General features: G+C 34.1%; 2 protein-coding genes and 1 long non-coding RNA gene across 3 annotated transcripts; 1 reads left to right on the plus strand and 2 right to left on the minus strand.

Moving 5' to 3' along the window:
* Positions 1–1,166: 1,166 nt before the first annotated feature.
* Positions 1,167–3,184, plus strand: LOC145736710 (uncharacterized). Its single transcript, XM_081991125.1, is given in 6 exon segments — positions 1,167–1,476; positions 1,479–1,550; positions 1,553–2,038; positions 2,807–2,982; positions 3,037–3,090; positions 3,155–3,184. Coding segments are annotated over 6 exon segments (1,128 nt in total).
* Positions 3,185–5,262: 2,078 nt separating this feature from the next.
* On the minus strand, positions 5,263–12,260 carry LOC145736573 (uncharacterized). Its single transcript, XR_014180013.1, has 3 exons — positions 10,971–12,260; positions 10,631–10,833; positions 5,263–6,166 (listed from the first exon to the last, which is right to left on the minus strand). It is a non-coding gene; the product is annotated as an uncharacterized LOC145736573 (long non-coding RNA).
* Positions 12,261–23,966: 11,706 nt separating this feature from the next.
* LOC145736537 (uncharacterized) lies at positions 23,967–27,517 on the minus strand. The gene is made up of 2 exons (XM_081990987.1): positions 24,892–27,517; positions 23,967–24,823 (listed from the first exon to the last, which is right to left on the minus strand). The coding sequence occupies exon 1, from the start codon at positions 27,176–27,178 to the stop codon at positions 25,658–25,660; it is 1,521 nt and encodes a 506-aa protein (XP_081847113.1). The 5' UTR covers positions 27,179–27,517; the 3' UTR covers positions 23,967–24,823; positions 24,892–25,657.
* Positions 27,518–27,722: the final 205 nt, after the last annotated feature.

A 27,722-nucleotide genomic window follows, 5' to 3' on the forward strand; every position in this document is an offset into this window, starting at 1 on the left:
TGTAGTTATATCAAACATCATAAAATCATCTGAAGGATATGGTTTTATTTGTCAGAGATACATTTCCAAAGATTGTTTTATGACAGTCCTTGCCCTTCTTCGGAAATAGATATCTTCAAAAGTAAAGAAAGATTTTTGGGTCCATTGGAAGAATTAAATGGTGATGATGTTTACTGCAAATCCATAAAATTTCATTTTGAAAATGATATCATACTCTTGCCTTTGTTACATTAACGTATTTCTTAAATCAAATTTAAAATCTGTATTTGTAATGAGTTGAGAGGTTGGCATGTATGCTAAATCATATTATTTTGCTTCGGAAGTTATGAATAATGTTAAGTCAGCTAAAATTATGTATGGTGCTAAATAGGCCTATTGCTTTTGTCAAACTGTTAATTTTGTTAGTATTATTACCAAATCCTGTCGTAATTCTTTTCTTTAACATGTCAAAAAATGTAAATTTTTAATATGTGTTTTAAAAATAATGCCTAGTTCATCCAATCAAAAAAATAAAATAAAATGGAGTGTACTTGGACTGTGGTGCAATTTATGGAAGATGGCTCAGTTGATGCAGTCCCATCTTCGTGGATTATAGACAATGTATGCCATTGGCCACCCTATCCATCACAAAAACTACAAAACGCATTGAAAAAGGCTGAAGATGTGAACACTTGTTGGCCTACACATACCGTAAAAATTTTCGAAATTCAACTTTTGGTAAATATACAGGGTGTCCGGAAAATACGTGTACAACGTTTGACGACAGACTCCTGACGTCAAAATATGTCGATCTAAGCCGACTTAGTTATATCCAAAATTGTCTCGTTTAGCCGGTAGAGGGCGTCAAAAATTTGTAAAAATATTGGTTTTTTACGGCGTTATGACAACCCAGATATTTTTGTCGAGTGACCGGAAGTATTTTGAAGCTATTTTACCTCTTTAATATTTTCCGTTGGATGAGCTGTTTCGCCAGAAAAAAAATATTTACAATATTTAGTATTAATAGTAATAATATTAAAAATACCTGTAACAATAATTTTTTAAGTGACCTAGTTGCCATGGCATTTAATAAATTTGACAATTATTGACAAATTGTCACCAGTCTATGAAATTTACTCAAGTATACGATCAACATTCTTGAATTACAAGTTCATTTACCATTAAAAATGGACAATTATACAAACTCTGAGAAGGTTGACATGCTCCTGGTATACGGGTTTTGTCAAGGAAATGGGCGTCAGAGTGTTAGGGTTTACATGGAGAGGTTTCCTAACCGTCGAATACCAAACCACCAAACATTTGCCAATATCGAGCGTCATCTTCGAGAAACGGGCAGGTTTGAGAAAAACTTTGAAGGCAGGGGTCGTATGCGAACAACTCGAACTGTGGAAACAGAAGAGAACATTCTGGAAAGAGTCGAAGAAGAACCAAGTACCAGTACCCGTCGCTTAGAACGTGAGTTACATGTTCCTAAAACGATTATGAGGTTTTAAAAGAACAGTTATTACATCCTTATCACGTGCAAAAAGTCCAGGAACTTTTACCGACTGATCCCCCATGCGGCTTACATTTTGTCAAATTATTAGAAACAAAAGAATCCGTGATCCAAATTTTTGTAGAACAATTATGTTTACTGACGAGGCGTGCTTTACAAGATCTGGAGTAACCAATCTGCACAACGAACATATTTATTCCGATGAAAATCCACATGCCATTAAAGTTGCACATCATCAGCATCAATTTAAATTAAATATTTGGGCAGGTATTATTGATCGCTACCTTATTGGTCCCATTGTTATTCCAGACAGGTTAGATGGAAATATTTATTTAAATTTTTTGCAAGACACATTACCAATTCTTCTGGAAAATTTGCCAATTTTACTTCGGAGGCAAATGTGGTATATGCATGATGGTGCCCCGCCCCATTTTTCCGTTGCCGTTCGGCAATACTTACATCATCAATATCCCAACCGATGGATTGGAAGGGGCAATGATGCACCAGTAAAATGGCCACCACGTTCTCCTGAGTTAAATATGTGTGACTTCTTTTTGTGGGGAGCTATTAAAACAGAAGTTTACAATACTCCTGTAAACACACGTGATGATTTATTGCAGCGGATTTTAAATGCAGGCAACCATTTTAATAACCCCGAGACATTAGATAGGGTACAATTTCATTTCTTAAAGAGTATTGATAAGTGTATTCAGCAAGATGGCGGTCATTTTACACATTTGCTTAAGTAATGTTTTTGGTTTACTTAGTTTCTTACAATAAATAATTTCAACTTTATTATACCTACTTTGATGTATGCAGGTAATTGTAATTTTTTTTTTCTGGCGAAACAGCTCATCCACCGGGAAATATTAAAGAGGTAAAATAGCTTCAAAATACTTCCGGTCACTCGACAAAAATATCTGGGTTGTCATAACGCCGTTCATATAAAAAATGAGGAGAAATGTTGACGTATTATATCACTTTTATAACACTTCCACTTATTTACAGCCGGTGACTATACTACTAGAAAACGTCATTTTATAGTATTAGTCTACATACTAAAATTCATTAAAATCCATTAGCAGGTTTTCACGTAATTTAGTAAAAAACCAATATTTTTACAAATTTTTGACGCCCTCTACCGGCTAAACGAGACAATTTTGGATATAACTAAGTCGGCTTAGATCGACATATTTTGACGTCAGGAGTCTGTCGTCAAACGTTGTACACGTATTTTCCGGACACCCTGTATATTATTATTGTTTTCTTAACTAAACATAACTCACATTTGAAATGGTTACACTTTTTTAGATAACTATATAAAAGCCAGAAGTAAAGCCAAAATGGCTGAGGAAACGAGTGACTTAGCGTCGGATATCGAAAATCTAACTAGACGTAAACGAAGAAAAATAATGTCAAGTAGTGATGATGACTCAGAGGACCAATCTATTTTATGTGAATCACCTAAGTTACCTAAGGCAAAGAAGGTATTTATTGTTTATTCGTACTTTGCCATTTCTACTATTTTGTGATTTTTTTAGTTAGCAATACTTGTGAAGAACGTGGTAGTGTGCACCAATCTCCTTCAACCACTGGTAATAATATTGTGTAGTTAAAAGGTCTTACTATTATTAACTAATTTTCAAACATTATGTTTAGGTTTTACTACTCCAGTTACCCATCAAGTAACCATAAGAGAAAACAGTTCATCTGTTACTATTCAAGGACAATCAAACCCCTTCAAGGACTGCTGCTCCAAACTGCTGCAGTGATAGTGAGTATATACCAAGTATGATTTTGAACAAAATTTATACTGCTTCTAAAACTTGAACACAAGTATAATTTTTTAAAAATATTTTAGGAGGAAATTTTAAGTCTGTATTACTACAACTACAGGTATTGAGAGGATTACTTCTAGACACACTTAGTGAAGTTCGAGATCTAAAAGAGAAAGTAACAAAACAGAGAGTAGGAGAATGCAAACCAGAATGTGAGAGCTTTCTTGAGAAAAATGAATTTCCAATTAATTCAGATGAAGATTTCAAAAATTTAGAACTTCTTCTTGTGAGTGAATCTGAATTTATGAATGGAGTAAGTAAACATATACCTTCATCATTAAATAGTTTTCAATAAACCGTCGCGTTTTCAGATCAAACGTTTGTCCAAAATTGGAGGAAGCAATACTTACGATTTTGTGAAGCGAATTCTACAACTAATTCTCAGTAACGAATTTGCCTTGAAGTACAGTTGGCTGGGAAGGAAAGGAAATCGTTGTTTTAAGGACACCCAATTAGCAAAGTTAATCATAAGTAAGTACAAAAGTCATCACCTTCTATCTAAAGTTAGCAATTGTTTTTGAAGTATTAAATTAACATGTAACTAAATAGTAACACTTTCAACTACCAAAAACAAAAAGATCTTAATAACAGCAATTAATAGAACCTGAAACAAAACTTAAAATTATTATTCCTTTTGACATTTCCTTGTATTAAATCATATATATATACATATGAGTATACATATAATACATACACATACTTATGGGGGACAAATTTTGTATATATTGATTGAAATGAATTTTATATATATATGCTATTGATTTCTTTTAGAATCAGCTGAAGCTGCTAATATAAGTACTTCTGAAAAGGAGACAGAAAAATCTATTCAGCTCTGGCTGAGGAGGGCTTCGGATAGAAGAGGACAGGGGCAAAAGGATTAAAAATTAGAGGACATTTAGTGCAAAACAATTAGTTTAGTTTAGGGTATATGTTTTAGTTATATTTTTCTGTACGTTGTGTCTTATTTTATCATAAATTAAATGTTATTTCATGGCTCTACGTTTTATTATTTAGTATTTAATTGGAAAAATTAAGCCGAGATCCTAAAGTTGACTTAATTCAGATGTATTAAAGACGTTGTAGTTCACGACGTCTTTACGATGTCTCAACTAAAGACGTCTTCAGTCGTTGTAATTTGTAACATCCGACGTCTTAGAGACGTCTTAAAGATTCCGATCCGGTATAGGCAGTCACCTATAAGACGTCTAGTTAGTCTGGATCAGACATCTTAGAGACATATTTTCAACGTCATTGTGCTGTCTGGGAACCTTGTGAGAGTCGTTTCTATTCGCACCAAAAATGGTACGGTTCGCCGCTCCGTCCAGCGGATTTGTCTACTTCCAATTGAGGATCTTGAAGATTGCGAAACCTCTATCAGGAATCCACCTGTTGAAATCCCAGGTAATTTCAAGGGGGGCGGTATGGATGATCCCTTGAGGAGTTAGTAAAGAGCCATCATGGTGAAAGGAAGAGCATCGAGTGTAGTGACAGTGACGTGACAAGTGACAAGACGTTTGACGGGCGAAAGGTGACAAAAGACGAAAACCCAGACGCGATTTTGGAGGAAAAAGAGATATAATTCATAATTCATGTTTTGAGAGACAACGTGGTTGAAAATTTATAAAAGAGAAAAGGTTGTTTTCAGTTTTAAAATAAAGTCGTTTTTTCTAATACAACAATTACGTCTGTTCTCATTTTTTATTTTATTACAAAGAAATACAGTCCACTCAATTACAGGCCTACAGTGCGGCCAAAATATATACATTTTTCGTTAAAAGTGAGAATAACTTTCAGGCATAGTGGTATTAAATTTGTACCTCTAAGGGATATGTTGTACAAACAAAATGAACAAGAAACATCTCGATCACAGATTTCAAAAAATCAGTGGTAAAATATGACATCAAACTGAAATTTTAGAAAAAGGCGTAGTTGCAAAGAAAAGAAGTTTTAATCAAGAGATTAATCGCAAGGAAGGTACAAAATAAAATATTTACCAAACTTAAGGTACGTTTTCTACTTATGCGGTGAGCTCTTTAGTAGATTAAGATTTTTACAGCCTCTGAAGATGAGCATCTATATGCTCGAAACATGTCAGGCGTTTTAACTTTCACTTCAGTTTTGAGGGTCTAATAAATACATTGTGGAGAAGGTTGCGTGTTTTTTCACCACTTTTACGATTTCACCTCCACTGCGAGTAACATGGACTACTACTTTACTCCGTAAAAATTTGAGTTTCAAAGTCCCAACCAATATCATCTGATCATGACTCAAGTCATGTGAAAAAGATTGATTTTATATTTATTTCTCAAAGATTGTTTCAAACACGTTCTAAGTTATGTATACACATTAAAAAACGCGGTTTTTTTAAAGTTCCAACAATAAACATTCTGGCTCGTTCTTAGAAAACACACGTGTTAAAAGGTTGATTCTTCGATATAAATCGGAACTGGGCAGATACAAAAAGTTAATTTTGCTGTAGGATGTTAATCAGTTGGAAAATAAATTGTACGTTTGATAGATATTGATGACTGATTGCTGGTCTGGTTCAATTCCAATGTCAACTTCTGCACAGTTACTCAGTTCGCCATGCGTAGATTGACATTTAAAGGAATGACAATTCTTTTAATACATCCCCATTTAGTCGGACATTAAATAAAATTTATGCGGCCAAATATTGTGGATGGGAAAAGGCTGCATATGGTATAACAGCAAATCGAAATAGCAAATAACTACACAACCCGCGCCCCAATCTTTAGTTTATTAGTAAAATAAATAAGAATTCCAGCGTTCCCCTGTACGACTTTTTATGCATCTCGGTTCACCGGGAGAATATCTGAAACAAAGAAAATAATATTACGACAAGAACATAAAAAACGTCAACGTGTTTTAAACCTGAATAAAGAAGGTTTGAAAAGTTTGAAGCTGAATACCTAACAAAAAATTCAAAAACTTTTAATTACATCCAGAGATTTCCGAGAAAAACCGAAAAAGTCAAATTTCTATATGTGTTTACCACTTTGTTAATGATTATTTTGGAATTTACTCCGGATGTAATCAAAAATGTTTCAATTTTTTTAACCAAATTAGTTAGCAATAAAATGCGCAACGTTGTCTCCATTTAACTAAAGCTCTATCAACAATAGTTTCTGAGATAGAAATGCTAATGCATCGAATTTGTAACACCCTGTATTTGTGCAGCAGCAATGTTTTTTTAACAATCCAATACTTAATGAAGTTCAATTTTTTGATATTTGTTTATTTGAGCTTACCACTTTCTATAAATATGGTCTCAGATGGAAAGCAGTGCGTACATTCTGTGAAAATAGATTTCTAGTTTCTACTGTTCAATGTAAAAAATAATATGAAAGGTTTTAAGTGCATATTGTGCAGCCCGAACACCCTACTGTGACGTCACGCGGCTTATCACTTTTAGGAAACAAATTCAGCTGATTAAGCCATCTTGCATCTGTTGTTATGTCAACTAAAGTTCGAATTTGTCACTTTGCTTTTGTTTTTATTTGCTACATTTTCATGTGAGAAAACATAACTTTTATGAAGAAATTGACTTAAACAAGGCTCAAATTACCCACCAAGAAGTACTACAAGTAAAACATTTTAAATTCTACACTTAATTCTTAAACTTTCACACTATACAGGGTGTCCCATAACTATATGACAATCTCTCGGGAGCATACAGGGGATGTCAAAATAATACGATTTGTTCATATAAACATTTTTCCTAAAGTCACTCCTAAGGGAGATATCGAGCCCCAAAGAGCTGCCTTCCAATTAACGTTTTTGACCGTAACTTCTGAACCACTTTGTATATTGTAATGATTTTTGGGTTTAATGTTTTATTGAAAGAGACCTTCTATTTGACATCCAAACCAGGTATCTCGTCTTAGCCGAAAGACAGAAACTAACTGCTACCTAAGACACAATTTGCTTAAACTTTGACAGCTGTCATTATTTTCAGCTGCAAACGCCATTAATGAATACTCTTGACATTTTTATCGAAAAATTGTACTCTTCTTTTATTTCGATAAAATAAACGGTTTTCGAGATAAATCGATTTTTCATTGAACTGCTTAAAACACAATATTATTAAAAATATTCGTTAAACTAGTTTTTTTATGCAAATTAGTATTCAAAATTTATGTGTAGAATCACGAAAGATATGGAAGAATACTCTTTAATTGAATAAGCATTTAATTATTTAATTTTTCACCTCTGCCAACCCCAACTGTCCCTATCAGCTTTCATGCTTTTTCGTTTCGTTCTACATTAATTTCGCTTTCCATGTGTATTTTAAACAAAAAAACGAAATTGATTTTTAATAACGTTGTGGTTTAAGCAGTTCAATGAAAAATCGATTGATCTCGAAAACCGTTCATTTTATCGATATAAAAGAAGAGTACGATTTTTCGATAAAAATGTCAAGAGTATCTATTAATGGTGTTTGCAGGTGAAAATAATGACAGCTGTCATAGTTTAAGCAAATTGTGTCTTAGGTACCAGTTAGTTCATGTCTTTCTGCTAAGACGAGATACCTCGTTTTGATGTCAAATAGAAGGTCTCTTTCGATAAAACATTAAACCCAAAAACTATTACAATATACAAAGTGGTTCAAAAGTTACGGCCAAAAACGTTAACTGGAAGGCAGTTCTTTGGGGCTCGATATCTCCCTTAGGAGTGACTTTAGGAAAAATGTTTATATGACCAAATCGTATTATTTTGACCTCCCCTGTATGCTCCCGAGAGATTGTCATATAGTTATGGGACACCCTGTATAGTGTAAAAGTTTAAGAATTAAGTGTAGAATTTAAAATGTTTTAAAAAATTTGGTTCTATTTAAAAATACCCATATTGTATCTGCCACAAATTTATGATCCACCCTGCATAGCCAAAACAAAAAGAAAACATTTATAATTTTTGTTTTAAAAAAAATTGTCTAGCTTAAATTAAAACTGATATTATCACATAGCTTATAAAAAAACAAAGATTACAAAACGGTGCACCTTAGATGTAACAAGTCTTCCTGATCAATCGATCAATGAGTAAATTCAACAATATACAGGGTTACATTATAAACAAAGAAAATTTGGAACGTCACAGTTTTACAAGATACTTTTTGTAGCTACCCAAATAGTTTACTCTGATTAAAATAATCAAATCAACCTTAATGTTATTATAGAAGAGATATTATTTATAGAAAGGAAATAGCTTGAATAATGAAATTATCTAAAAATTCAGAAGGATTTGCTTGGTTTTAAAAACACTGGAACTACACAAAGGTGTTTGCTTTATAATCATAGTACTCATAAGATAGAAGATGTCTCATACAAGCGGTGTCTTGAGTTCATCATTTGTACTCACTGTAAAGTCATTTTGAAATTCATATGTTATCATAATGAGTAAATAATTTAATTTGATATCATTAAGCTGTTTCATCAACCTCGAATTCAAACATGTGAGTATCTGAAAAATAAATAACTAACAAAAAACATATTTTTTTAAAATAAATGAAAAGTACCATAAGAAACTCTCTTTTTCTAAGAAGCAATAAACCTTATTATTAAATTATATAAAACTAAATTATCTACTCATTATGACAACATATCAAATTCAATTGCTTATTTTTTAAAAAAATCTTAACATACCAAGTGCATAATACGAGTACACTAGGTATATTTTTTGACAAGTGTGACACATAATTAGTATCAGAAGGTCTGTGGCTACTAAAAAATAAAATAAAAAGTTGAGTTCCGTAATTGAATAATTGAAGTTGATGATGGTATCTAAAAAACGAAACGTCGGAGCTGAAAACTAAAACTATTTTCTTGAAGAGCATAAAAAAGTGCCTCCAGAAGGTGCCATTGATTAAAAAGGTAAAAAAATAAAATAGAAATTTAAATTAATAGAGTTTTCCGGTTTTTGTCGGATATCTCCGGATGTAATGAAACTTTTTCAAATTATTTAGCAATAAAATGCGCAACTTTGCCTCCATTTAACTAAAGCTCTATCAACTATACTTTCTGAGATACCAATGCTAATGCATCTATTTTGTAACACCTTGTATGTTTGATTTACAATCATGGTACTAGATAAGCAAATGTTGTATCATATAAGTAATTTCGTAGCCATCATTTGATCTGAAGAATTGACACTTATATGAATTAGATTATTACTGTTCCTTCAAACATGCATTTAGATAACACTACATACAGTGCTTTTGTAACATGCATACTGCCTAAGTTCAATAAAATTGCAATTGCAATTTGTACCACAATTGTCCTGTAAATATTGATAATTTGAAACCAATAATTTTCCAAGAAGTCAGTTTAACATCCCCAAAAATTATGTATGACATTTAAAAAAAAAATGTAAAAAGATAATAAACCCTCTTGGTTATTGTAACAGTCCATAAAGTTAATTTTGAACAGCTGATTTTAATTTTTTTCGATTTTTTGAAGTTAAAGTTGTGGGACCTATAATTTTGAAAAGTGTTTTTGACATGTGTTTCTGTTTAAAAACAATTGTATATCAGTATGGAGTATGTTGCATGAAATATGTTAAGAATTGTTTGTAGAATCCAAAACCTCCTATAAAAATAAGGTTCCAAGTGTTTTTGCAAAAAGTAAGGCCCACTTAATAGAACAAAATTTAGTTTAAGTATTAGTACTCACTGTAAAAATTGAAGGTGATTATAAATGATAAGTTTATGGAGGTTATTACATGACATATATAATATACTGACAACTCCCAGTACATAAATAGTAAATATCAAATAAAAAGTTGTAGCTTTAAGCGGGAACCCAAAACAAAAATGAAAAAGTTAATAAAATCATGTACCTAAAAACTATCACTTTTGTAATAACATTCATCTGTCAATGCCAGGTTAACCATACTGCAGGTGAGAAAAAGGCAAAAATATTTAATTTCAGTATTAGCCATAAAAAATGTTGGTTTTTAAGTGAATTCAGTTATTACTAATACTAAAAATTAAATTATTTTTTTATAAACTTCTTGGGTCATAAGCATTGATTCTATTCTTAGTCCTAATATTAATACTATATCTAAAATTAAATTTTGTTTTATAAACTAGGCTTAAGTCCCTTCCATTTCATCAAATTTATGCAGTATGTACTTTACAAAGACATTGTATAATACATATTAACTCAATGTTGAGCAATGCCGTTTACTAAAGTGTATAATGATAATTATTAAACATAAAACAATTATGAAAACTGCATTGGTTTTATTTGAATGTTAATTTCAGTAAAATCAATATACTGACCTTAAAACTTGCTTTTTTATTCACTGTTCTAATGTAAGTAGTTGAACCCATTGCACACAATTTCACTCTTCAACTTGATTAATTTGTTGCAATCTTCTTAGTGGGTAATTTGTTCTTCACTTAGGTCAATTTCTTCATAAAAGTTGTATTTTCTCATCCACATGGAAAATTAGTGAAGTATTCAGCATATACAGGATACAGATCTGTGAAATAGGACCAATTTGTTAGTTGAACCACCCTTAAAAAATTGTCAGACTAGAAAAGTTTTTAGTAATGTATACAAGTGATGCATCAGCAGAATTTATTCAGGTTAGGTATGAAATTGCCATTGTAATCTTACCTGGGCTATCACCATTGATAAATATACATTTACTTGAATTTAGTGAATAATCTTCCCCAAGTATTGGATTATTGTAATAAAAATACAATAATTATTTCAGCTGCATGTACATTCTTTTGACACAACACAAAAACAAAAACAAACAGCAGTGTGACAAGTTGGCATTTGACATCATCACAGATCCAAGATGGTCTATCAGCGGAACCTCTTTTCTCAATTCGATACGCCGGGTGACGTCACAGTGGATGCTCGGGTGCACAATATGCACTTAATACCCAAGGGATTACAGGCGTTGTCCGTGGTTTGGTATTACTATTTGATTCCCTCTTTTCATTAAAGTAGTCCATCTTCACAGAGTGGAGACATTACTTTCCTTCTGAGATAGTATCTATAAAAAGGGGTAAGTTCGACTAAACGAAATATCTAAAAATTTAGATTCATTAAGTATTGGATTTATTGTTTTAAAAGAACATTGCAGCAGCACAATATGTTTTCTTTACAATCATAGTACTTGATAGGCAGATGTTGTCTCATATAAGAGGTTTCTAGAACTAATATTTAAACTCACCACAAACTACTTTATTAAAAAATATGTACTATTTCTTAGCATGCTTTTAGATAAGGCTACATATACTCGTAAGACATATTAGCATTAGAGGTTCAGCAATGCAGTTTACTGAATCACCTAATGATGATATTGTTATATTGTGTTAAACATAAAAGAACACTGAAAACTGGAATGATTTTCACTTTTCAGTGAATGTTAATATTGGAGTTATAGTATTAATGTTAGTATGAATAAAAACAGTTAACTTAGCTTAAAACATGCTTTTATAATGTGGTGTTATGTTATAATGTTGGTAGTTAAAAACATTGCACCATGTTTCACCCTTCACCATTGTTTTTAGATTACTATAGTTATTCAACCTCGGGTTAGTACTGGAATTTCACTCTCAGGGGGCGCGTAATCCGCCGGTCTTTTACTATAAACCATAGAGAAACTAATAACTAAGAAGAGAGGTTAATCCCATAATATGTGGTTGTCACAGAGTTTAGCAGTAATCTGCGTTAACGATAGTGTCGGTAAAAAAGATCCCGCTTTTCTCCGCTTGACAATAGGCGGGCCTTTTAAACGTACCAATAAATTGTTTGGCTTTTCAAAACTGTATGACCTTCACGCAATTTGGATTGCACATGCAATTTGATTGTGTGCAGTTACCAACTATATAAAATAATTGTGTATGCACACAATTAAATTGCATATACAATAAAAATTGCTATTGCTGGATAAAATGGGCATTTTTAAAAAAGACGAACCACGTATACTTTCACAAATAATTCTAAATTTATTTTATATTATAAAGCTTCAGTGGTTGAAAAAATAACGAAGCACAAAATACCTATAATATTATTGAATGGCTAGCAACATTTCAAACTTTTATATCATTTGAAATGAATTCAGAGATCAATAAATAATCTTAAGGGGTATATTCAATAGTATAGAATGTGACACTTTATCAAAGGCTTTTGCAAAATCAGTGTAGATCACATCGACCTGGTATTTGTTATCTAAGTTTTCATCAATGTACTGGGTAATATTACACAGATTTGTAGTTGTAGATTTTTTGGCAAGAAATCCATGTTGATACACACTGATTCTGTTGTGTACAAAACTACAAACATATCTGCATATAATGGACTCAAATAACTTGGCAGGACATGATAGTAAGGAAATAGGCCTATAATTCTGCACATCAGATGTTTCTCCTTTTTTGAATATTGGACACACTTTGGTCTCCTTCCATTTTACTGGAAAATTATTTGTTTTAAGACATTTATTAAACAAAATTCTAAGCGGTTCTGCAAGAAAACCAACCATTCCTTTAAATATATAAGATGGTATGTTATCTGGTCCAGTGGCCTTATTTATTTTAAGTTTTTTTATAGCGTCACAGACATCCTCATTGTTGATATCGCTAATATATAGCACTTCAGGTGCCTCGTGCATATGAGAGCCATCTGGTATATCTGAATTTTCTTTTGTGTAGACTGAACTAAAGTATGCCGCAAATGCATTTGCTATAGATGTTCCATCAGTGTACTCAACGTTATCAAAGCACATCTTATTTGGTATATCAGGCGCCTCTTTTTTACTTTTTATGTACTGCCAGAATGACCGTGAATCCTCGCTAATGTCAGATTGTATTTTATTCAGATACTGTTTATGTGCTGCGCTAATATCCCTTTTAATTTGGGAGCGTAGTTGGGCATACTCATGGCGAATTTCGGGATTAAATATTTTCATGCTTTTAATTCTTAACTTTTCTTTTAATTTAATATTTTTGATAATGCTTTTGGTGAAGTATACAGGATATATTTTGGGACAAGGCTTGTTTTTGGGCACGCATATATCAAAAATATTATTTAGTTTTACATAAAAAATGTCGACAGCCAAATTGACATCTTTACAGGTTTCTAAATCGTTCCATTCTGTATTCTGAAACAACTGATACATGGCACAATAATCTGCTTTTCTAAAATTGTAATGACTGACATCGTAATGTACAAGAGGTTTGTCTTTAGTTTTATTGTTATTGAGTAAAACTTCTATCCTTAAAGGTGGATGATGTCGGTCTACTTCCACTAATCCATAAGAGCTCTCACATACATTACAATGATGTGTAGTTATGGCAATGTCTAATATATGATTATTAAAATTCGCTACTCGATTCACTTGTTGACAATCAAAAAAATTAATAAAATTTAGCAACATCTCCACATTATTGTCTGTGTAGTTATTTAAGTAATATTTATTTAAGCCAGCAATATTAAAGTCTCCAAGTATTATAAAATTATTTTGATAAAGAAATTCAAGACTTTCAATATATGAAAAAAAAGTATCTCTGTTATCAGCTGAACAACTAGGTGTAATATAAACAATTAATACATACATGAAACTAACGCTACTTGTGTATATCTTAATACCTACTAAGTCTATGTCTGGACACACATAATCTAATACCAGTAAAGTGCATTTAAAACATCGTTTTACCGCTATCAGTACACCCCCTCCACGTTTGCTGTCACTTCTATTTCGATTTTTATAAACTTGAAATTCTTTTGGGAACAATTCACTGTCATAGACACTATTTGATAACCAAGTTTCGGTCACAGCTATTGCATCATACTCATTTTCAGTTGAATGCACTGCATTATAAAAGTCTTTTGTTTTGCTATTTAGGCCGCGAACATTCTGGTACACAATTTGAAATGTTAAGTCAGAAACTTCAGTAGATACTAAATTTTCAGCAGTCAGTGAGTTTTCTGTTGGTCCTTTGTCTGCATCTAACATAAAAAAGTTGAGCTTGTGTAATTTGTGTGCTGCTGCATTCGCTTAATTCTTTGAATATAGATGGGACAATTTGGATCTCGAGCTGAGTGATTTCTGTTGGTTAGTTTGTAGCGCTTACAGTTAGGACAGTCATAGGTAGTTACCTCACATTTAGTGTAACTATGTGCTTTCCCACACTTATGACAGCACTCATTTGATGTGCAATACTTGGCAACATGACCAAATAAACAACATTTAAAGCACAATGCAACATTCGTGTATTCCTGGACATATGCTGGACAGAGGTCGAAAGTAAGGTTATTATTCCTAATCAACCATTTAAAAGTGTCAGGTGGTGTCTGAAATATCCAATTTTCTTTTGTTTTGTTTTTACAATCCCTTTTGGTGATAAACTTAAAATGGTTTGCTACATCGGAACCAAAAATTACTGTCATGTCTGGGTTTTCATTGACAAATTCCTTAATAAAAAATTCCGGTGTATACCCTTTTAAATTGGACACATCAAAACTCCGACTCGATCATCTAAATTCGGAAGAAAAATATCACATTGTAAAATTATGCAAAGAGTATTCTGATATTTTTTATGACGAGAATTCAACCTTAACATTCACCAATAAGATTAAACGCTCTATTAAAACAACGGACGAGTTACCGGTTTACACAAAAACATACCGATACCCTTTTGTTCACAGACAGGAAGTCAATAACCAAATAAAGAACATGTTAGATCAAAAGATCATTAGGCCTTCGGATTCGCCTTGGTCATCACCAATTGGGTGGTACCAAAGAAGTTGGATGCTACCGGAAAGCAAAAATGGCGAGTGGTTATTGATTAAGTTGAAATGAAAAGACGATTGACAAAAAATATCCCTTAGCACAAATTACTGATATTTTAGACAAGCTTGGCAAATGTCAATATTTCTGAACAATTGATCTTGCGTCTGGTTTCCAGCAGATCGAAATGGAAGGAAGTGATATTCAAAAAACCGCGTTCAATACAGAAAATGGGCATTATGAGTTTTTGAGAAAGCCCTTTGGGTTAAAAAAACGCGCCCGCAACCTTTCAGCAAATCATGGATTCCATACTGCGTGGTATACAAAATGAAAAGGGTCTTGTGTATCTTGACGATATAATTGTACTTTCAACATCCTTGCAAGAACACATAGAAAATCTCAAGCTCGTTTTCCAGAGATTAAGAGACTCAAATTTCAAAATTCAACTCGATAAAAGCGAGTTTTTAAGACGTGGAGTTGCTTTCTTAGGTCATATAGTAACACCATCGGGAGTAAAACCAAATCCGGCTAAAATTAAAGCATTAAAGAATTTTCCTATTCCTAAAACAACGAAAAGGTTTCTTAGGACTTTTGGGTTACTATCGGCGTTTCATTAACAATATCGCAAAATTAACTAAACCACTAACTAAATGTTTAAAGAAGGGTGCTACCATCGAGCACAATAATGAATTCGTAACTTGTTTTGAACCTTGTAAAAATGTATTAATTAATGAACCCATCTTGCAATAACCGGAATCATTGACAAATAAGTCTTTGGATGATCAAATGTCCTTCAATATCATGGGGGCTCACCTTTGGTCCTTCTCTTTGTTGGTCATCTACAACAATGATATTAAAAAAGTTTAATTTGTTCTTCTTCTTGCAGTGCCTATCCGGTTCGGATGCTGGAGACTAGCATGGCTATTCTGACTTTATTGGCTGCTGCACGGAACAGTTCAGTAGTGGTTAAGGCAAACCATTGTCTGAGGTTTTGAAGCCAAGAGTTTCTTCTCCGTGCTGATCCTTTATGGCCAAATATTTTGCCCTGAAGAATGAGCTGCAGCAGCCCATACCAATCTTCGTTTCGTGTTGTTTAATTTGTTATAAGTTATAGACCAAAGCAAGTAAATAAAAATAAATATAAAGTACCCATAATACCAGGTGTCCAAGAGCACCTTGGACATAGGAGATTAACATGGGAAAACGGTTTTGATTTTTTTGCGCCTGTACGGTTCACTTGATTGAAAAATCGTATTAATGAAAGTTGTAGTACCTGTCATGGACTAGTTTTCTGTATTTTTTTCAGATCTGTAACTTGAGCCTTTTCGTCATAAAACACGAACAAAAATGCGAAAATTTAAACTTTTTACCTGCACTGTATAAGCGGTTGTCGAGCAACCGTACCAGCAACAATGACCTGTTTACCCGTTGCTCGACAACTGCCTATACAGTGCAGGCCAAAAGTTTAAATTTTCTCATTTTTGTTCGTGTTTTACGACGAAAAGGCTCAAGTTACAGATCTAAAAAAATACAGAAAAATAGTCCGTGATAGGTACTACGACTTTCATTAATACGATTTTTCAATCAAATGAATCGTACAGGCGCAAAAAAATCAAAACCGTTTTCCCATGTTATTCTCCTATGTCCAGGGTGCTCTTGGACACCTGGTATATAAATTACTTGATAAATTTTAAAGTGAAGTGAATAGCGTGAAGTATAAATAAATAATATAGTAATTTTGAATTAGGAAGACAACTGACTTGAAAACTTAAGACTATTATTTCAGAAGAATCATTTATTACAAATTCTTCATTATTTATTAATTTTGGGTATTCCTGCATAGCGTCTCAGAATTTGCAATATGCTCTATAGGTCTATAGGTTTGGTATAGGCTTTTGATCAGTATTTTAATTTCAAAATAAGCATTGTCACATCTGATTATCACAGATTACGGTAACCTATTCAGCTAACTATCTTCAATAGCAAGTTACCGCTGTGGTCACGTGTGACTTCATTGTTTGTAACGTTCACTTTTTGGTACTACAAATTATCGGTTATTAGTTTCATTATTTCAGCTCAATTTAATATTTTTAATTCATTTTACATAGTGCACTCATCCATCTCAGTGTCATCTTATTCACGTTTGAATATTATTCATTGTGAGGTTAGGGATGTACCATCGGTGATTATCGATCGGTAAATGTCACTATTTCGTCATTTCCGGGGGCGTCACCCTTTGTAACAAACGTGGCTTAAATCTAGTAAACTAATAAGCACAGTTTCTAGATTTTGCTTTGATAATTCATTAATCAATTTTTCCTTTGCCGTGATATGAATTTTATAATTAAACTCGTGTTAGTACTGGTTTTGTATCTGTAAGTGGTGATGGCACATTGAGCACGTTATTGACACCCCTTGGCGGCCGATTTGAATTCATGTCAGTTTATTTCGAACAGCTGACATAACCACCGTCAGTTTTGATTTTAATCCATCGATTTTCGCTGTTATTGATTAGTTTTCAGTTATTTATGAGTTGAGTGTACTAATACCTTTTTTTTATTGCTAGGTTCATAGTATTCTTTCACTGAGCTTGAGTGTTTGCGCAGCTCGTATGAGGTCGCATCAGTCGGTTTCCATCTCTCTTCTTCCGGCATCTTCATTTTCCTTGTCTAGTGTCCAGAAAGACGATTACGGCCATTACGATTTATCTAGTACCGGCTTTCAACAGTGTTTCTGAGCGCGGACCGTTTTCCCGATTTGGGGCTATTTCCGACCAGAAAATCACTGGGAATTCCGCTTCTTCCTTTGGTTGGTTGCGTTAGATGCGTTTGTTGCCTTTTGCGTGAAGCGGGTTTTCGTCACCTTAGGTGGATTTTTGCTGTTATTCAGAAAGCGTGGTAAGTGAACATGACCGCCATTTGGAACTATAGACATACTAGTTTTCTTTCCCCTTAAGCTGCTTAGAAATCGAATCCCTTGCTGACAATTTCTCATCGACACCGGCATTGGATCATTCCACATTTCACCTCCAAGATCTGAGGCTACGTACTTTCTTCCTGTGTTTTTTTTTATCAAACTGGTGAGTTGATTGAAAGACGGCCATTTTGTGACCGCATGGAACCTTCTAAATGTTCGGTTTCTTTTCTTCAGTCCACCGTTTTGAGCGAATCATTTATCACCAGTGGCTAGAGAAGAGCCCTGTAAAGGTAACACATTTTCTCTTAACTAACTTGTTCATACCCGACTGTTGTGCTTAAAGGATGCTCTTTCTTGTATGTTAATGATAATAGTGCTGTAATACTCAATAAAGTTTGATTTGACAATTTAGCGGATAGCTTGAGAACCTTGCTTACTTGCATAATTTTGCCATATTGGTAGTTTCAGTAATTTAACTTTTAATTTGAGTTTTTAATAATTCTAACTGTAATTGCCTTGGAATTTTGACTGTCAATAGTTGATTGGATAATTAATTGAATTGGACTATGTATTATCTTTAATTGAAAAGGTGTTTTAAAGAAATGTTTTGTAATTAAGTACCTGGAAAGAGACTTGGCCAATAAATATTTTTTTTATTAATATTGTTGAACAACCATTTAAACAGCTTTTCTTTCCTAGGGCTCTTTCTTTTACCGGGAATCATTTCCCTCGTGAATTATTTCCTTGAAATTGTATTCGTCCAGTTGGACGGTTGAAGCCTTTACAAGTTCAGCTAGTAGTAACATCGTCGCCTAAGACCATTTGTTGGAGTCGAGTAGAGTAAGACATAGGGAGTAAGATACGTAAATAAATCAAAACCTTTTGTGTGTATAATTGTTTGATTTGGGGTTACTGTGGCGTTGCTTACCTGATTGCTTTATTTTATTTTAAATTCAATTTCAGTTTAATTGCAATTTCAATTTAAAGTTATTTGAGTTGGAAGTAGGCAGAAATAGGTTCCAGAATCCATCTTGGGGCTTTCTGACTTAAGTTGTCTCTACAAGTCAGTGGCGCCATATAAATGACCTCCCCTACTCTCCGGGTTTCTGAGCTAGGGCACTAATTTGCCACTTCAAAGACAACCTATTCCTGTTGATCCAACTGATTATTTTTCTTTTCTTTTTTTTCTTAATTAAGTAACTTAATCTTTATCTTATTACAAAACGCATAAGACTCCACCAAGGAGCGTGGCATGTTATAATTACAAATGCAAAGAAATACGCGTGGTTACCGATTGACGTAAATAGGTATGTTGTGGTTACTCCAAAGAAATAGCCCTTTTGCTGAGTATTGACTTACATGTGATTTTTATTGTTATGATTTGTGAACTTTTCGCACCTTTAGTTTGAATTCAAATTCATAAGTAATTTAACGAATTTACAAATTTATAGAGAATATTATAATGTTAGCAGCAATAGGGTTACGTTTTGTCAATAAATTGCAGCACAATTCATTTACATTTTTTGATGAAGTTTCAAACTCCTCTGATGAGGATGAGATAATAATTATTGTGTATAAAACACGGAAGCGTCACGATAAAGTTAATAGTTATTTAGGAGTGGTGATGAGGTATTCCGACAACGATGTTCAAGCTCATTTTCGCTTAACAAGGACCCTTGTTGAGGTAAAGGCTATTATTATATTCATAAACTAGGAATTTGTTTTGCTATTAGGACTTTTTAAAGAAAATGGATGGTTTGGTAGAAGTTAAAACCATGGACAGACCTGCTGTAAAACCGCTGCAGTGTTTTCTTTTGACATTGTGGCTTCTGGAAAACCAGGAGAGTTTCAGAACAGTAGCTCATCGCTTCCAATTTAGCCCTGGTCATGCTCACACCATATTTTTAAAAACAGTAATGTTACATCTCGAAAATACAGTTATATCAAATGGCATCAAAATATTGCGAAAACTGTTAAGGAATTTGATGTGAAGAAGTTTTCCACAAGTAGTTGGATGTGTAGATGGAAGTCATATCCAGATTCTTGGAAAAAGAAGAGGAGTGATTCATTCTATAGTCGAAAAGGAGTACATTCAGTTATTTTGCAGGTTGGACATTTTGCAAATTTTAATTTTTACTTATTACTATGAATTTGAAATAAACTTTATACTTTTCAGGGAATATGCAATGCCCAAATGGAATTTATAGACATCTAAACAGGATGGCCAGGGTCTGCACATGATGCTAGAGTTTGGCGAAATTCTCCCATTTATTCAAAATTAAAAAATCGTGCCCTACGAAGCTGCTATCATTTATTAGGGGACACTGCTTAATATAATATTTGTGTTCTTTTTATGTTTTGTTCATTTGTGTGTAATTATTTTTGTTCGTTCGTACAAAAATTCATTGGATGGGTTGTGTAGCGAGTTTTCGGGTTGTCTAATTTTTGTTATGAGTCTAAGAGAAATGTGTTCTGCGACCTGTATGTGTTTTTCGTCTTGTCAGTTGCATAGTATATTATGTATATTATGTCCATAATCAAGTAGAGGTCTGCATATAGATTTATATATTTTAGTTGCAGTCATTGTACTTATTCCTTTGTCTTTGTATGTATGTGTTCTGAAGTGTTTTGTTCTTTTTATGATTTCGTTTCTTACGTTTTGTGTATGTTTGGTAAATTTTAGTTTTTGGGCAAGTGTTATTCCTAAGTATTTCACGTCTTGACAATCTCCATCTGTAGAACCACAACATGGTCTTGTCTGTCAGTATTTGCAGCTTCTCTACAGTTTTTGTTGTAGATTTTCAATCCCTAATTTATACAGTCGATATATTTTTAAATTTTATTTGTTTGTTTATTATTTTTGATGTGCAATTAGTACTATTTGTTAATTGCTTTACTTAATTATTGCATTTTTATATAAATAAAGGAAGAAACGTGAAAAATACCAAGCTCATATTCTTAAGAGGGTAAGTATATTATCTTAATTATATCCCAAATGAGTAAATGTAATGTTGACAAAATTGTATTTAGCGTATTTGGCAATTTGCCCTAATCTGTCAAGCACAGATTTGTTAAAATTAACAGAAAAAAGTGCTATTTTAAAACAAATTCTAAAGGAAAATAAACATTTAAAATTTACGAAACCAAGTGTAGTAAGGAATATGTAATAGGGAATTTTGAGAAACTGAATAAAAGTTTTTTGCTAGACAAAGTTTCTATTATGGGTGACAAAAACCGTATTTCTAAAAGTATCTTTGGTAATTAAAGAGGTACAGAGTAGAGGTATATCTAATGAAAATCTATTAAAAAAGTTTAAATCTGATTTCTTTATTCAAATGATATGTTCCAAATTAGGTTGGAAGTGTAACAAGAAAATAAAAAGCTTATTTTCTATGCCTGTTGCACTTATTTGAAACACCAGTAGCGCCACCTGAAAATAAAAATTGTCAATTATTGCATGCTGATAATGTAGACGTTGCTCTAGAAAACAATGCTGAAATCGATTTATCTTTATTGCCGTTAAATAATCATGAAGATGTTCAAAGTAAATTGGAAATGTCGCCGTCCGTCATTACTAGTCAACAATTATTACAGTCGCCTAGAAGCTACAGCACTTTTAATAGTAATAGTATGAGTTTAACTCCATTTGATGTAGTAAACCGTAGTTCCGTACAAAGAAATAGTTTCAATAACATAACTCGCGAAAAAATTGATTTTCCTAGTTTGCTTATTGATGTCTCTCCAGACAGCAGCAGTGTGATTTTACCACTAGGAGCAAAAAATATTTTCCATCTTAAAATAAATGTAAACATTTATAGGGCTCTTTTTCAATTGCAGAAGATGACTGGGGACTATGCGGGTTCTGGCTCATTTTTATGAAATGGTGAAGGCGCGAGGCGGCGCTCGGTTCGTTTATATGCATATAGCGATAGTCGGACGGTGGTGACGTCATGGGCCTCGGAGCCCCGAGATGGGCTCAAAACAGCGACCGGCCAGAACAGCGACATGAGAGATCGAAATGGGATCGGAAAAGAACCTGACTTTGATAAAAAACAAACTGAAGAGTTAAATAACCCCAACGAACAGGACACAGTGATACAATTCACACAAATGATCAAGACCCAATTGTACGAATACCAATCATCGATATACCAGTCAATTACGGTGCAAACCAGGTAATTATTTCTAAAGTTTTACATTCACCGGCAAAACCGAAATTAACACTACTATTCGAAAAGAAACGCCGATTGATAGTTCAACTTAGTCAAAATAACTTTGAAGATGATATCTTAAAGTTTATTAAAGAAAACATAGTTCCTGAAAAACAGTATCACATATACTTTGAGGAACAGGGTGTATACGAAGAGTTTTGTGAAGTTGTAAGAAGATACTTTAGGTGGCCTTCATTAAATCTAAAAAGGTGTTTAAAGAAACTTGACGTCACAAATAAAGGGGACATTGAAGAGATAATTGAAAGCTACCACCAAAGTAAAAGTAACCATCGAGGAATTGATGAAACTCTTTCAAGAATTAAAGGCCTAATCAAAAACAATCAATCCAAACGTATATCAATCAATGTGATATTTGTATCAGAACAAAATATGACAGACATCCCGTCAATATTGAAATGAATGTCACCCCAACTGCGACAAAGCCGTTTGAAATAGTACATATGGACACGTACACATTAGAACAATCAAAATTTTTAACTATTTTGGATAGTTTTTCGAAATACGCGCAAGCGTACCCTCTCAAATCTTTAGCGGCAACAGAAATTGTTGATAATCTATTAATGTTTTTCTCTCATCACGGAGTTCCAAAACAGATAATTTTGGATAACGGGACTGAGTTTAAAAATTCTGTTGTCACTGAACTGCTGCAATTGCATAAAGTCAAAATTCATTTCATTTCGCCAAACCATCCTCAATCTAATGGAAATATTGAAAGATTACATTCAACGATTAGCGAACATGTAAAGCTATTGAATGCTCAAAATTTCAATAATTCAAGTATTAACCAAAAAATGACTTATTCAATTATGGCTTATAACCATTCAATTCACTCCGCAACCAAGATGAAACCGATTGATATCATCAACGGTCATATTACTGACAGTGACCCGTTTGATGTAAACTTAGAACAACTGTTGCTATCGGATTATATTACAAACCATAAAGAACAAACAAAACTCTTATATTCCACGATTAACGAGAAACTTGCACAAAGTAAGGAAAAACGTGTCAGCAAAATTAATCAGAACCGTGAGAATCCCGACTTGTTTGAAGCTGGTCAAAATGTCTACTTAAAAAAGCATACTAGACAAAAACTAGCTGAAAAGTTTACAAAGCCAGAAAAAATTACCAGGGTTAACAAAAAACGTAAAACTATTATGACTAATGCCCATGGAAAAATCCATATGGCAAACGTAAAGAGACCTTTACGAAACACATACAGCTTTGATTAAATACTATCATTGCAAATATTAGTTAACCTTAGATTTTAGTATATAATTAAGTTTTTGACTTAGTAGTTAACAAAATATCATTATAGGTGTACAGAAGTTATATTTTTACTTTCAGGCTGGTCGCCAGCAGCATTTTGCTTCGTAGCAGTATCGGATTACAGGATAAGGTTGCCCTACGAGAATTAACTGACAATGTTGGGTTAATTCCTATAAAATTAGGACAAGCAAAATTAATTGATTACAAATACACTCTAATCCATTTTTATGACCTAAATCCTTTAATTAGTGAAATAAATAAGCTGCATTTAAAAGCATCAAATATTACGAACATTCTAACAGTTCACGGTGAATATTTGGCTGACAACGCTATTTATATTCAGTTATTGACAATCACTCAAAATAGAGTTGATGACAAAATTAAGGAAATAATTCCTCATCCTAATAGGATGAAAAGAGGCTTAATTAATATGTTAGGTTCAGTCTTCAAAGCCATAAGCGGTAATCTAGACGCGTCCGATGGTGAAAGGTACGACAAAATTATCAGAGAAATGCAAACCAATCAAAAAAGTTTAACAGAAAGTATGTCTAAACAAATTTCAATTTCTCTGGAAATTGTCTCTAAATTCAATGAGACCATCAATCAGGTTGCCAAACACGAAAAAGTCTTAGAGTCTAAAATCAAACAAATCTCCTGGATTGTGCAAAAAACTACTTATACAGAGAATTCTAACTATATCAGGAATTCTTTAATTGAAATCATTGAACTTTATACTTTTGTAGATTCATTATTACAAGATATAGAGAATTCAATTACTTTTTGCAAACTAAGAACAATACATCCAAGCATAATAAAAACCGAAGACTTGTTTAAAGAGCTGAAAGCTCTAGAAAATCGCATAGGCACCGATCAAATGCCGTTAAAACCGGAACTCTATAACATCAATTTATTCCTTAATTTCATAGATATAGAATGCTTTATCTTGAATAATAGAGTGACGTATTTGTTGCATGTTCCTATAACTCTAAATGAAAAATTTGAACTTTTCCATCTATACTCTGCACCAATTTTCAAAGAGAGTCAGTTCAAGGCGATAATACCGCGAAATAGATTTTTAATTAAATCAAAATTGCACTATACATATCGAAATAAAGCTTGCCATGAGATCACAGCACAATTATATTTATGTGCTAACAAAGATTTAAAGGCAATCCATGAAGAAAGTCCTTGCGCTGTGTGCCTACTATCGCAAATTAAAGAAAGTACTGCCTGTCAACCAATCGATATCCAGCTCAACGATCCAGTGATCAATCAACTATCGAATTCTGACAAGTGGTTGCTGATAAGTCCTAAAAAGCAACTAATCAAACTACAATGCCCAACACAAATGGAAACATTGAATTTGATTGGTACTTACATCGCCGAAATTCCCAAGGGTTGTCAAATCATGATGAACGACCGAACAATTTTCAACGACCAGAAGGCAGTCAACGCTAGTATACAGCCCATATTTTTCCCGGACAATAATGAGTTGCCAAGCTTCATTCCCTCCATGGAAATTGACTTCAAGCTAGACGATATCAAGTTAGACGGACTTCAAGATCTTCAAGGTCAAATACGATCTTCGAAACCTGCCCAAATTGTGCCTATTGACATTTCCAAAAATCCATCTATCTGGACTATTTTAATGTATGTTTTTGCAGTAGCAGGGATTGCGTATTATGGCTACAAGAAATTCGGCCAAGCCCTCTGCAAGAAGAAACAAGAAATAGAAGTCACCCTTGAGCATCAGCCAATCCAACTTCCCTCAATGGTACAGTTGAATTTAAGGGATGGAGGAGTTAAGTCACGAGGTTGTACCACCTCCATAGAACAGGACAGATGCTGAGTATGCAGTTCCATGAACAAAACCAGTGTCATCGCGTATTGCATCATTATTATTATTAAGTGCTTTAATGTAACATTATCAATATACTTCTGTACTAGTTTGTAATTTGTATTTTTAAAAACGGTCTTACCATATTCGAAGACGTAATTAGTGTTAAAAAACTATTAGGTTAGGTTAGTGGCCAGAAAAACTGTCAAAAACAATTTTTAAAGGTAAAAAAAAATTAAATATACAGAGTGAACCAAAAATTTATATATATCGAGTGGCTCAAGAAACAACAGTGCGCGCGGGCGCTTTAGCTACGGATGGCGGCCATTTTCTTCCTCTTCCTGGTATGCGTGTCCACGTGCTTGATCATGTGATCCTTCCTGATAAAGCCCTTGCCGCATATCTCGCACGCGTACGGTTTCCTGCCCGTGTGACAGCACAAGTGCCTTCTCAAATCCGCTTTGTAATTAAACGTTTTTGGGCACATATCGCACTTGTGCGGTTTATCGCCCGTGTGTTTCTTCGTATGTCGTTTGTAGGTTTCATCATCAGGAAACCGTTTACCGCACCGGGAACACTTGAACGGTTTATCACCACTATGGAAGGTGTTGTTGTGTTGAGTGAGATAACAGGGACGATTGAACACCTTATCACAGTCGTAACATTTGATTTTCCGCTCCTCCGAAGCACGAGGGGGAGAATTCTCCTTTTGTTCCTCCTCCAAATTGGTCAACAACACCTCCACCTCATTAATTCCTAAGGTGGTTAGTCCTCCAAATTCAGTTGTCAAATTGGTGGTGTAATTCTCCATTATTACAGGATGAGGGTATTCCTGAAGAGGACAGTAGTACTGTCCCATACCAGCCACGTTCGCATACCCATGTAGTTCCGCCAGAACCTGCGCAAAACTGGGCAAAGGCTGGCTCACATCCAAATCACCCGTAGTACTGCTGGGGGTAAACGTATCCTGCGTAACGTGGGAGGCCAACTCATTTGGGTACTGCTCCGCCAAGATAGGCACCACATCCACCACGCTGTCGCTGCTCCTCGAATCCTCCTGACTATTATCCTTACTAGCCGAGGAATTCCTAGCTGGATGGTGATGGGCGCTGATGGGCATGATAGCTGGATCAGGCAGCCCACTAGATTTAACCGCTTTCTTGTGCAACGTGGTGTTGTAGTGTCTCTTTAAATGTCCGGAACTGGTGAACCACTTGTTGCACGCGGTGCAATTGTAGGTTTTCGGTCTGCGTGCTTCGTTACTCTTCCAGTTGGTACTCTTGGTGGGAGCAGGAGCTAGTGGTGGCGGTGCCGGAGCCTCATAACCACTAAAACACTCTGAAACACCCTCGCTAGAACCACCATCAACCACAAACTCCCCTTGGTAACCTGTTGGTTGATTATTCCCCAAACTAATCATCCCCTGCACGGTATGTCCCTCCTTTTCCTTCTCCCACGTTTGACTGACCAATTTCTGACTATCCAAATCCAGTATCTCACTCTGACTCACCTCCTCCTCATTCATGGGTGTTTCATAATAATACTGGGGGTCACCCAAATTGTTGTGCTCGACGAGGAGGGAAGCACTCTTGTACACCAAACCACACTTCTCGGACTGTTTGGGACTGGGTGAGGGTGTGGGTTGTAGTGGATAGTTCACACTGTACACCGGTCTGTTGTACGGATTATACCGAGCGTTCAAATATTTACTCTGAGTGCAATCCATATTAATTTTTCCAAAGAGAAAAAACAAAAAAAATACAGTCACCCGAAAATAACGTAGCGTCCGACTCCGACCGTTGACTGACTGAAACTGAAACTTGTGCATTGGCCCACTCTTGGTGGGGGGTTGGTGGAGGTGGTGAGGTGTGGTTTTGGAAATGCGTGAGTTATATACAGGGTGATTCAGGTTTTATTACACGAATTTTAACCACGTATTCTACGTCCCAAAATAATTCCAGGTTGCTCTATAAACTATATCCAGAAAATGCGACTTTTGGGAAAGAGAGGGTGTTGAAGTTTTTTAACAAAAAAAAAAAGGTTGCCAATTTTACGAGCAGTTAATTCTTTAGTCCAACGTTGCAGAAAATGCATCGAAGTCAAAGGACACCATTTTGATCAATTATTATAATTTTTTATCAAATGTTTAGTTCTTTGTTGCTTACAATTAGTGTATTGCCTCGATAAGTTCGAATTTCGATTACTCGAAATCGGTGGGTCGGAAAAAAAAAATTCCAAGAAACCTTTTTCCTTCAAAATTAAACATTCAACGGAAAATGGAAAAATCAATGATATTTTATAACAAGCAGTGCCGTACTTTTTTTTCTTAAAAATTATCAGGTGACTTATTAATACACGCGCCACTGGTGAAG

This window comes from Ips typographus, linkage group LG12, assembly GCF_016097725.1.
Source record: "Ips typographus isolate SLU linkage group LG12, UJ_Ityp_2.0, whole genome shotgun sequence".
NCBI classification, from domain to species: Eukaryota; Metazoa; Arthropoda; class Insecta; order Coleoptera; family Curculionidae; genus Ips; species Ips typographus.